This window comes from Athene cunicularia (assembly GCF_003259725.1).
Source record: "Athene cunicularia isolate RWA chromosome 21 unlocalized genomic scaffold, athCun1 chr21_part1, whole genome shotgun sequence".
NCBI lineage: Eukaryota > Metazoa > Chordata > Aves > Strigiformes > Strigidae > Athene > Athene cunicularia.
The window spans coordinates 6066134-6078400 of NW_020799127.1; the positions used below are offsets into that span (position 1 = coordinate 6066134).

Below are 12267 nucleotides of genomic sequence, written 5' to 3' on the forward strand. Positions count from 1 at the left end.
TGCTTGGATTTTGCTGAACTAGAACCAGGACATTTCCGGGCCCCGTGCTCTAGCAATAAAATCACAGACCAAGCTTTTCCAACCGATTTTTTGGGGGGGATATTTTCCCTTCTTTTTAAGTTGTTCCAGTTGTACATACTGTCCTGGCCACATTCCTAGAGTATGCACTGACAACTGTTTCATAGTTGAGATCCTCAGACCCGGATGAGCCAAGATACACATACACACACACGCACAGGCACACACAAAGGAGACAGCAGAAGGCACTAAAAATAACTCAGCTAACCGAACAGCCGTCGGACTCAAGATGCAGCAGTCATTCCAAAGCCATTTCCTGGAGAGGGACTCACGCTGCTGAGCACCAAGGGAGGAGGGTGCTCTCCAAAGGCGGGGGGGGCGGGGGGCGGCAGGATTTAAGCACATTTCCCCTTGTGCACGCAGGCGGTGGTAGGGAAATAGAACCCCTGAGTCACACGGAGAGGGCAGCTCGCCCCTGCTGAACAGGGTGGGGTGCATGGGAAGGGTTATACCACATCACTTGGGGATTTGACAGCTCTGGGAAGGGTCCTCCTGCTTATGAGTTGGCTGAGGCAAGAGCAATCCCAGAAGTGCCACTTTTGGCAGAGCCTGGGGATCCAGGGGAAGCTGCACAGCTGGTGTTGCGGAGCTTGTGGACAGCATTTTGCATCTAGAGGTTTCTGGCTGGGACTGCTTCCTCACGGCTGGGCTGCACGCACTCCTCAGCCCAGCTCCTATCAGTGCAGCTGCAGCGTGATCCCTGGAATGAAGGCGTAGCTTCTCAGCGGTTCATACGCTCCTTGGCAGAAAGGCTTTACGTTTTCAGAGGGACTGTGAGCAGCAACAGAAAATCAGGGTTTGACTTTCTCTGCTTTGACACAAACAGAGCTTTTCTCTGATGCCCACACTGGTTTATTCACTCTCCCCCCACCAACACCATCGTACAGCTGTTTGCCTGTTCCCAAACATTAACAGTCCTAGGAGAGCTGTATGTACACTGCCTCTTTTCCCTGCCAGTTTTTACTAGGAAACAGCCTTCCCACCTGCTTCATGAAAAAATTAAATGGACTTGAGGCAGCTTCTTCTCCAGCTGCATGTGGTTAACTTACATCCCAAAAGCAAACATTGTGCCTAATGTACTTTGACAGGGGCATCGCGGTATAAAAATGGGTCAGTCCAGTGCTGACACCCTGAAGCTTTCTTCACTTCAGAGCACTTGTGCTTTAAGCTCCTACCGAGTTACAGCCTTAAAATTGTGGGTCTGGCAAAGAGCCACCAAGCACGAACCACCTTCCTTGTCTACAAGGTTTAGAGATGCCATATTTAGGATGGAGAAAGGGCAGATTCTAACTCCTTGGGCTCGGGTAGTGAGATACAGCCAGCTCAGGACAATAGCCATTGTCTGGGCATTTCCCTCTTTTCATCTCAGTGTAGAATTAATCTGTCCTGTGTTATCCTTAGAGCTGCACACAACTCCCCAAACAATGCGGTCCTTTCGGTTTGATCCATTCACAGCCTTGCTTGGGGTCCTAATGTCACAAATCTGAATGCCAAGCTTCAGAGTGCATTCCAAATCTGCAGCAACAAGGTTATACATGCAAACTGGTTAACAGCCAGAGTCCTGAGTTGTCAGAGCTCCTCAGGACCCTGTCTGTCCCCACTACAAAATCCTCTGCCGGTCCAAAACAAAGAACAAGGCATCTGGAGTGCAGGACTTTTGTAAACTCTCCACTTCCTTTGATGAAGGGGTCTCTAACCTCACCCTTCTACATATTCGTTGTGCATCTCTGATCTGAGACGAGCCAAAAGGCACCTGTGCAACAGTACATACCCTTTCACCTAGTGGTACCTCCTCTGCAAGCCTGTGGAAATCCCATCTCCTGGCATACGTGATGTATCAGGACTGATCATTGTGAGCACGCAGACTCACAGCTCAATACTGTTGCATGAGGCAACAATAACTCCAAGCCCTTTCCTGCTCTCACAGTACACAAGGTGCAGGAACTGGAACCTGAAAGACTTCACGGACCCCACCTTTGCGTAGTGTCAACTCAGCCAAACACAGGAGACCATTACTCAGTGTCTTGAGAAAGAGGTTGCCATCAGCATACAAAAAGACAAGAGGAAGCAGCATCTTACCATGTGATAGTTAATCATTTCCTGCAGACTATCTCCAAATTTGTCGAGGCACTCCTGCAAAATAAGGTAAAGAGAACTGGCAGTGAGTAGAAGCAGCTGCCCTTCATTCCCAGGGGTTCAGCAGCTGAGAGACACTCTCATCAAGCGACTCAAGAGCTGCTCTGCCATGTGGCAAGAAGGCATTCCAAAAACGTCTGACACTGAAGCCATAGGCTCCCCGTGCTTTCCACTTTAGTGCCGAAATCAGCACGTCAGGTGTTGCTTGTGCAGGCTGGTTACCCGCGTTTCCTAAATGACTGATGCTTACTGACCTAGATTCCAACAACCTTGCCAGCACTGTGGCTTCTTAAAAGTCCAGCTCTCCCTGCAAACTATGAATCAATCGCAGTCTGACCTTCCAGCATTGCGTTATCAAACAGTCTCTACATTCCTCCAAAAATAAAATCTCACGCTAAGTGGCTACTTAAACAGTACAAGGATCTTGGGCATACGGTCCATTCACAGCATCAGGAAGCTGAACGCTCCCCAAGCCCTCGCTGTGTCCCATGCTCCATCCCACAGGATGACTTACCGAAATCATTTCATCCTTCTTGCACTGCTGCGACAGGTCCCGGACTCCGCTGACAAAGTGCTTGTTGGTGGTGATGTAGGCTTTGCCCGCTTCAATCATCCCACTGCATAGCTTTACCAGCTGCACGAGGAGAGAGGTGTGAGCAGATAGGCAGCTGATCACATCAGAATGAATTGCAAACAGGCTGGTTTTAATCTGCACCAACAGCACGGCCCGAGAGCTTTAGAACAGGATGGCATTCGTGTTCCTGGTGTGGCTGCGTCCCTCGCTGCACGTGGCAGGAGCAGCGATGCAAATTGTACTTCTCAGGGTTTGTCATGCTGTCGGCATTTCCCTCGTTATCCCCTGAGGACAGATGAACCCGGGCAGCCCTTTTTTTCCAGTGGGTTTCTAAATGTTCGCTCTATCCTGAGGCTGCAGGACTGCAATAAAATGGACCTCATCACACAGACTGACTGGGGAGGGGTAAGGCTCCTTGGTGCTGCGTGGAAGGGATAATCTGTGTGGAATCTCCCTGCTGGGAGCATGCTGCTCTTTGGGACTGTCGAGCCTCTGAGCCCAGCTAGCTGCTCTGTGCACCTGTAGAGACTTCTCTTGCTCTTACCTTGGGATGAAGGGGAGCCAGCATTCACCAGCCTGACATTTTTGTATCGTGTGTTCCTTAAACCAACTGAGCAGGACTGCTTAAGCTGTGCCTGCTGTGTGCAGGCAGTGAAAATCAATGTTCCCTCACACACAGGTTAAATCAAGATGACATAACTATGAATCAACTCCCCCAGTTCTGCAGACCAAGGAAACTTTGCTGGTGCACTGTGAGGGATTACAGAACGTCTCTCTGGACTGCCTGTGACTTAGCACAGCCTTTCTGATGGACCTGGAAAGAGCTTTGACTGGAGAAACGTTAACAACTTTAAGCAAGCGACACACACTGATCCTCAGCAGCAGCCTTGTTATAGTGAAGTTACCAGTGAAGTTAACTGGAACTTGCAGTAAAATGGGGTAGTTTCCTCACTTAGGGATTAGTTTTCTGCAGCAAAAGGACACATCTCTACACGGGCTTTATTAACTTTGGATAATTGAACAGGGAACAGTCACTTCCTAGCTACAGCAAAACTGCCTTAGCACGCCTGGAAGGGGCTGTAAAGACCAGCATTAGTTGGCCAGAATTCCTGGCCATTAGCCTATCTCTTTTCAGCCAAAGCTCCTTGTAAAAAGTTATGTTAAGATAAATCCATAAACCAAAGACCCAAGAGATTTGCAACAGTAACGGCTGGCCACTAAGCAGAATTTTTTATTGTTTTTTTGGTTTTTTTATATATCATCACTGTTCTAGGCTGTTTAACCAAGTGAAAAACTTTACCTGCTGATAATGAACGACGCTTGGAACTGAAGTTTCCCATCCTTAAAATCCAGGAGCTTTTTAGGGATATTGATCTTACTAATGAAAAATGGCTTTAGAAATCTTTCCCTGTCAATCAGCCTCACCTGGCTGGGCATGAGTGCATCTCAAGTTTGACTTGAGGTCAAAACCCCACGGTGTGCTGGTTTGGGGCCTGGTGCTTGTTCTAATCATGCAGGCACAAGCCTTTGGGGTCTGATCCATACGCATGCATTGCAGGACAAGTTTACTTGCCTCTGTCTGCAGTTCTGTAAAAATATGAGTGTATTTGAATGTATAAATACATCTATAGTCACATGTGGTATATCTGTGTATACACGGTTTATACAGTTTTCACTCGTTCACACTCTCATCCTCTCCTGTCCACACAATTTGACAGAACAGCATTGGACGCTTGCAGACTTGTACTATCCCATCCAAGCCCAGAGAAGAAAAGCAAACAGATGCAGTTCCTGTCACATCTGGAGGCCAGACGTACACTAGGGCTTTGGACAGATCTTCTGGAAAGGAAATCCAGCCCGTTCTGCAACGTGGCGGTTTCTAGCATGCCTCTGTGCAAACCCTTGTGGCCGTGTTACAAGTAGCTGAAGGCCATTCAGCCCAAGCACACTCCCAAGGGGAGCAATGATGCCTCTGCAGATGGAGCACAGGGCAGAATGAAGGATATCTCTCTGAAACAGCAATCGAGCCCAAATATTTGGTGTTCCCTTGGATGAATCATTTACACTGCCCTTTACCTTCATTTTAAACAGGTGTTGAAAAACCTCATCATTTATAAACTAAAGTGCTCAGGGGCACAGTAAAAGGCAGAGAAACAGCTAGTCCTTGCCAGCTTGCTGCTTTTTAAGAAGTACCCAGCTATTTGGGTACCACTGCACAACATTTACACCGAGCCCTAGGAAAGCTGCTGATTTACTAGAAACGAGGGTGAATCAATCTTGTCCAAAGTTACCCTCAGAGAAACTAATTCGAACTTGCTTTTCACAAAGAAGCTCCAGCCTCGCTTGCCCTGCACCCAGGCCTGATAAGCCCGTTGCTGACAGTGACTGAGCCAGCATTTTGCACAACCAGTCGTCTCTGCAGCTGACAGGGGAGATGATGCATGCAAAGAGAATGAAATGTCCACCCACTTTGCACTACCAGAACGTCACCCCATAACTGCTGCCAGGGGAAGACCCAAATTGCACGAGACTATTGTTTTAATGCAGTCCTCACCCAAAGGAGCTCAAATCAATTTGCAATAAAGCACTGAACAATAAAAAACTGAGAGTCCTGAACAGCTCTTGTGCTCCCAGCCCACCCTCCTCGCTCCAGGGTTGTTCGTGGCACACCAAGTTGTCTAACTCCGAGGAGCACTGACAGCAGTGGTGCTAGCATCAGAGCAAGTTTCACCCCAAGCTTTGTCTTTAGAGCCTCAGCTTAGAGAAAAACAGATGACCTAAATCCCTTTGCAGCTTTCACCAGTGAGACTAGTGAACTTGTGCACATAACCATTTCAAGCAGCTTGATTAGTAAATAGGTTTTATAGGACACAGCTTTGCCTAGGGCTTGTGACTTCAACAAAGCCCATTTCTCCATCAAATGTAGGAGTTTTATCCCTCGCTAGCTTTGGGAAATCTCGCAGATAAAAAGTAACAGCTCTTCTAGCTCTTCTTCATTTCTCTCTGTTCTCATTTAGAAACCTTGGCTGATGTCTCACACATTAAAAGGAGTAAGGGTGGAAAAGCCACCTTCCATCATAAAGCCCCTGACTTAGATCCAAACTACCAACAGGAATCACCAGCATAAATGCAAAATGGCCAAAATGGTCCCTGAGAGGATATTTCCAGTGTCAGATTATAGCTGTGGCACACAGCCTGGCCGAACATCAGACAGTGGCCACCATCATCAGTCTGAATCTGGCCCCTTGTTGACCTGCAAGTGTCTCCTTACACCCCTGAGCTGACACAGTGATGCCCACACTGCGTGGACATGTCATGGCTCCTACCCCACCAGCTTCATATCACAAGCCAGCTGGTGGAGAGGGGAAATAGCACCAAAATAACTTGCCACAACAGGAGAAGTGTCAGCCCCCTGAGATCCAGGACCAGAACAAGGAGGCCATCATTCAGCATTAGGAGCCTGTCTGGACCTCTTGTCCTAACAACTTTGGCAGTCACAAAGGGGCCTTGACAGGTACCTGTCAGTAGAGGGAGACATGGTCCTACTGACAGGCCCAGTGTATTCTGCCTTAGCTTCCAGACAGCCCGAGATGGGCTCACTCTTTAGAGGAGGCTAGTGGGGCCATATTCCTAAGCAGGAACTAGTCAGTCCCTCTTCAAACCAACGCGCCAAGCTGCCCCATCTTACCTTGTCAAGCTTTGCCTCTATCTCCACCACATCTGTTTCCACTTCATCAATGGTTGCCCTGCAATGACAACAGCAAAAAGAAATCATTCATTGATTGGTTTTGCTGATTGGGAAGGAAGCCAGGAAGTCCCGGGTGAGTAAAGATCAGGGGCACTAAGGTTTGTGTGTTGGTGGTGGACAGGAGGTGGGATCCACGCGTCCCACTTGGGAGTTTCCTGCTGCTACGTAAGCTTGGGACTGGATTACTCAGCAGAAAGGTCACATTCCTCATCAGGAATGAACTCCACGGGGCTGGAAAAAGCGATGGAGATGATGCTATCTTCTGTCGGTGTCACAGAGAAATTCAGATGAGCTGTGGCAGTCGTACACAGCAAACTCATTCAGTGACCTTGTTAACCGGTGGTAATGCTCAGTGACACAGCAATAACCACTGTTACACCTTAGCCATCCACTCGCATCAGGCACAGATCGCCTGCTTCAGTACCAACCAAACCCCATTTTCTAGGCTATAACTGTGCCTCAAGTACAGCCGCATGGTGAACTACATCCTTTGAACCTTAGGAGCCATCGCTTAAGCAGAAACACATCTCGATCCTTTTGTCGTTGAATACCGTAAGTCTCTGTCACACACGTGGGGCTTTGCTTGCCTACAGATAAATCTGCTCCAGGCTTATCGGATCTGTTTTCTTTCCATGTCACTGGACAGATGTGACAGTAAGAGGCTATTAGAATCCAGCTGCAAAGGTCACCAGGCCTCCCACCCAAAGTGAAACAGTAACATGACATCAGCCATTTGCAAGAGGCATTCCCAGACTGAGGCATGTGGTATGAAACGACTTTTCTGAGGCCAGAATCCAACAGTAAGCACTGTAAACCTGTGAGCGTTCCTTTGCAGAGCTGCTCACAGCTGTGTGATGTCTATACTTGGACAGTTGTTTCTTTAACCGCACACCTGGAAATGTGGTAAGCCTCACACCACCCTTATGCACCAAGGATAGGCAACCCAAATTTCACTGCAAGGAGCTTCTTAAGTTTGTGGGCTTGTCATTTAAAAGGTTGGTTCCTGAAATATTATACTCAGGCTTTAAAAAAATCCAGCACTGAACATGTGCCAGCTGAAAGAACAGTAGTGGGGAGAGACGTGACTTAGAGCCCCACGAACCAACACTGCTATCTCAGCAAAAGGACAGGACGCCCACAAACCAAAGGGAACAGCAAAAGTGGTGAAGGAACCACTGGAGTATGTGGTAACTCTGTGCCTCTGAGGCTTTTGGTGTCTTCAGTGAATTAGTGAATGATGAAGACAGCGACTGTCTTCACCAAGGGACACGCTTCTAAGAGAAGGAAGGATAAATTTAACAAGAAAGCTCAAAAAGTCACAAAGCTGGGGGTGTAATCTAAATTTCTGCCATGCTGAGGAAGGGTTCTGGCCAACAGCATGGTACTTATACGTACCTTGCAAAGATTACACATAACTCAAGTAGCACAGCACACTCAGTGACATCTACCCTAAGCATTCCTCAATGGGAAAGGTGTGTAATACCTCACACAGGTGAGGGCAGTCCCCATCTGTAAGCTGTGAGACATTTGCTGTGGCCTCAAAGGCTGTGGGTCTAATAACTGTCTTGCTGAATCTAAATTGGCTGCATGTTCAAGGACCGTGATGTAACAGCCTTAACTTTCCTTCAGAGAGACTCCTGTCCTCCCCTTTCACTGCTCTCCCGTTCCCAGATGATACTGCTTACAAGCAGATGAGTGTCTCCTCCATCAATGTCCCTTTCCAGTAAAAATTCCTTCTAGCCTGTGGTTTGACCATGCTGCTCCCAGCCAGGGAGGGCAGAAGGGGGATGCTGGCCCTTGACAGGCCACTTGTGACTCTGCTGCTGCCCTTTCCTCATCTGGTTTCTTTTAAGAAGTGAGTCCGAAGGAGAAAAAGAGGTAGGTCTGCTGTTCATAAATGAGCTGTGATGTTCTTCAGCTCTGTGAGCAGCGAGAAGCACTGAAACCCTGCCAATGCTGTGTGAGGAAAGGATGTGTCTCTACTCCCTTCATCCAAGAGCTCTTGATGTCATCTCAGCAAACAATACTCCCTACATCTTAACATAAGCCGAACATCAAATCCAGAGGAAACAGGCTAGGCTATTAATCACCATTATATATCTCAGAAGACAGCCTGGAATCTGCTTTCATTCAAAAATACCGGATGCAAAAAAAAAAAAAAATACAACTACTGCCTACAATTGGCTCCTCTACTTCCTGCCAGGCAAGGAGAAAGATGTACTTACAAAGAGTTTGCTACCTGCTGAGCACGTGAAGTGAAGCATATTTGTTACACTTTCCCTCACCTCACACATCACTTCTCTCTCGATAACCAGACAGCCTTGTCCCTGCCATGACACTCAATGCCGAAGACGGCGAGGCCAGAACTTCAGACAGGGATTTCACAGACACCCTCCATCTAAAGGCACGCCAAGCGAGCAAAACAAGAGGGCAGCCGAGCACTGTGCTTCTGCACAGAGCAAGCCCTGGGTTCCCTGACGTTGCAGTAATGTAGCATGGCTGCTCAGGAGGGTACCTGATCCCTGACCTTCTCCTTTATCTGTCAGGAACGTGGCAAGAAACCAGGACAGAGCAGGCGAGACAGGAAGAAACTGTGCCTGTTCAGAAGGGTCTTTTTCATCAGAAGTTCCTCAAAACTGCAGATAACTAGAGACTAAATCTGCACCTGCCATGGTGGGAGCAAATCTTTGTGTATAGGTCATAGCTGTGTAGGAATTCATTGGAAACAACTCCCCACCAAGGAATACTTCTGTGCAGGGTCCCACGGCCTGACTTTGCTGCGGTTGCAGGGCTCTCCTTTATGCAAAGGGAGGCAACCGGTCGCTGCAGGTTTCTATGATAAAAGCAGAAACACAAAGTATAGTGCATCTATTTCTTTTTTTGCACTTTTGTTGGGGTTTTTTTTTTAAATAAGCCCTGTTTTGGGATGACACTGTAATGCCAGCCTTTGCCTTCCACAAATACCTCTCCATCCCACCGCAGGCACTTGGAAAAGGAGGAAACACAATAAATAACGTTACAGAAAATGACAAACACAGATCCATGTCCAGCCCACAGCATTGCCACTACTGTCCTTCCAAGCTCTGGCCTGACTCGGGGACTCCTGTGACGTGAAGCTGCCACGATTCTGATAGACGGTGGCTTAGGTCCTACTAGCCAAGCATCTCCTAAAGACCCATCGCACTTCCTGGTCTCCTGGCTGCTCACTGAAGCCATACAGCCAAAAGGGACGTTCCAAACTCTAACTGAAGGGTCAGACAACAGATTGATGCCATTAGAGACCAAGGGCCTCTGCTTCAGCTCAACAGAAATGTCATACTCTGTTCCCTTGCTGTGTCACAGTGCCCACCTGCCCTGGCATCCCTCTCTTCCTCTTCCCGATTGTTCCGTGTACAACTGATGTCCATGACACCGACACTGACTTGCCCAAATCAAAAATTAAAAAACCCACACCTTACTGTAAAGCCCCTTTGACAGTTCATAAAAGGTTATTCTAGAAGGTGTATTTAACAGCGTCCTCTTCATTGGCTTGCAAATCACATGGGTTATTAGCGTTTAGGAATTTCTTTACTTTTCAGTCCTGCTGCAGCGTTCCTTTGAACAGAACCTCAGCCAACAGGGAGCTTTCGTACAATTGCTATTGACTGAAATCCAGAGAAAGATATATAACCAAATATCTGCTCCCTAATTAGGGAAAACTCAGATGTCAATGTGGCCATCTTCAGCACAAACAACACCCACAAGAATATTTCAAAGCTTTGCAATATGCTCAGTGTTGCTCACAAGAGGAAAGATATAAAGACTTAAGACACCCAGAAGGGAATGGGTGGCTTCTAGAAGACTGGGCGTTCTGTCAGTGTCCTGAAACGCAGATTCACTGGGCTGCTGGTGACTGCAGTGTCAGCACAGCTGAATGACTTTGCCTTTCTGTAGCAGCAGCAGAAAGAGCCATCATGAAGATTTCGGTCCTCCGTGCCATAGCAACAACAGCCAAGGAACTTTCTCCAGCAGACTGAACCAGTTAAGTGCTGGGTAGTCCTTTCTTTGCTTTCCTCCAACACTTCTTCCAAGCTCTTCCTTGAGCAGCCCTCTGGGAGCAGCCTCTAGCATCTAAGCAGAAATCTAAACTCCTTCATCCTCACATCAGCCGGACTGAAAATGAAATCCTGGTGACTCATTATGAAAGTACAGACTCCCTTGTGCCCAGGGCTCTGGCCACAATCGATCTGCTACCAGCTCTTTGAAAACACAGCCAAAAAAGCAGCTTCCTTCTCTCTAATACCACAGTGCTCAAGCTTTACTGCAACGCATATGGCCACCCTATACAAATGGCAGCCTGGGTGTGCCTGGAGCAAAGCTTCTGAAAAAAATGGAATAATTAAAGAGCTTCTTTCAGGCAATTTTTTTTCTCTTGCAGCTATTTTTGTTCTCTGGGTTTGGAAGTCGTGTGCCTTCAATGCACTGCACTCTTACTGCCAGATTCAATTTTTCCACTTGGTTTCTTCATGCTTCTGATAGCTGGACATAATAACCAGCTAAAAAAAAAAAAAAAAAAAAAAAAAAAAAAGCTGGGATTTCTGGAGATGCTTTTCTTTTCAGGAAAGCAACAGCAGCCATTGTTTAATCTGCAGAGATCAGCTAGAGGCTAGTGTAGCAAGGCAGTCTAGCAGCATATTTCCTGCCAGAAGGTGGAGAGAGCATCTATCATTTACTCCTCATTTTTATCATAACCTAAGAAAGCGAGTTGATATATTTGGACTCTGTGTGGAGGAGGAAGACATTTTGGGTCTGGTATCCACTAAGCTATGAATACAACTATGGCTTAAGAGAGCATGAAACTTGAATTTTATATATGGTGTACAGTCTTGATAGAAAAGGTTCCAAGTGTTTGATTTCAGGGACAGAGATCTCAGGGACCCATTCAGTTCCAGGACTGTAATGGAGTTACAGCTTCATTACAGGAAGCAAGGATGAACATTTATCCATCCTTTCCAGTTATATGGTGCTTTTATATCCGAATGGAGTCCTTGGGGAGATGAATTCTGCGGCCAAGATGTGGTTAAGTGTAGTGCAGCCATGTATTCATCTTGGATAAGCTGTAAGTGGAAGACTGAAGGACCCCAGTCTTCCATCTGATGCCTAACTCCTACCCTGCAGTGTCTTTCCCCATACACCTGGTCTTGTTGGCCAGGGATTTTTTCTTTCTGCAGCTCTGGCCCTTTGCTTCTGAAAAAGCAACGTGAGTTCTCTAAGGGCTGGGAGAAGGTTAGAGCAGAGCAGCAGTGTGCAAAACTAGGAGCAGTTCAAGTCCTCCCTCTTCCCCACCTTCTCCTCCTCCCTGACCAAATGATGTCACTGCAGGGCCTGCGATGTCAAGGGAGAAACCAGGCAACAAAATCTAGAAGTAAGAGATGCTGACTCCCTTGCTTACAAACTCACCCCTGCCCCTCCCCAGAATGATGTGCTTGAATGCCAACACACTTCATCGTGATCCGTGCTGCCCCAACACACTACAAACAGGCTGGTAATGAGCTAAACCAGTATAAACCAAGATCCTTCTTGGCCCCGCTTCATACAGCCAGGACAGGCCCAGCACGTTTGCTCCAAAGAGGTAAAAAGCTTGGAGAAAGAGATTATACCAGATTCTTTAACACCTGATTTCCCATCCTTCAAGGGTCCAACATGTCTAAGTCCATCCCTGGGCTTTTGGGGTTCAAAATGTCCTTATCCT

The 12267-nt window shown here is 47.4% G+C and overlaps 1 protein-coding gene across 6 annotated transcripts in view; it reads right to left on the minus strand.

Annotated features, from left to right (window-relative positions):
• The window catches only part of ACAP3 (ArfGAP with coiled-coil, ankyrin repeat and PH domains 3), a 100113-nt gene that overhangs the window by 49702 nt on the left and 38144 nt on the right, over positions 1-12267 (minus strand). For all 6 annotated transcript variants that reach the window (XM_026862538.1, XM_026862537.1, XM_026862541.1 and 3 more), the window contains 3 exons: positions 6477-6534; positions 2729-2848; positions 2158-2211 (listed from right to left, as the gene is read on the minus strand). In XM_026862538.1, coding sequence (XP_026718339.1) covers positions 2158-2211; positions 2729-2848; positions 6477-6534 — 232 coding nt within the window. The remainder of the gene's footprint in view (positions 1-2157; positions 2212-2728; positions 2849-6476; positions 6535-12267) is intronic.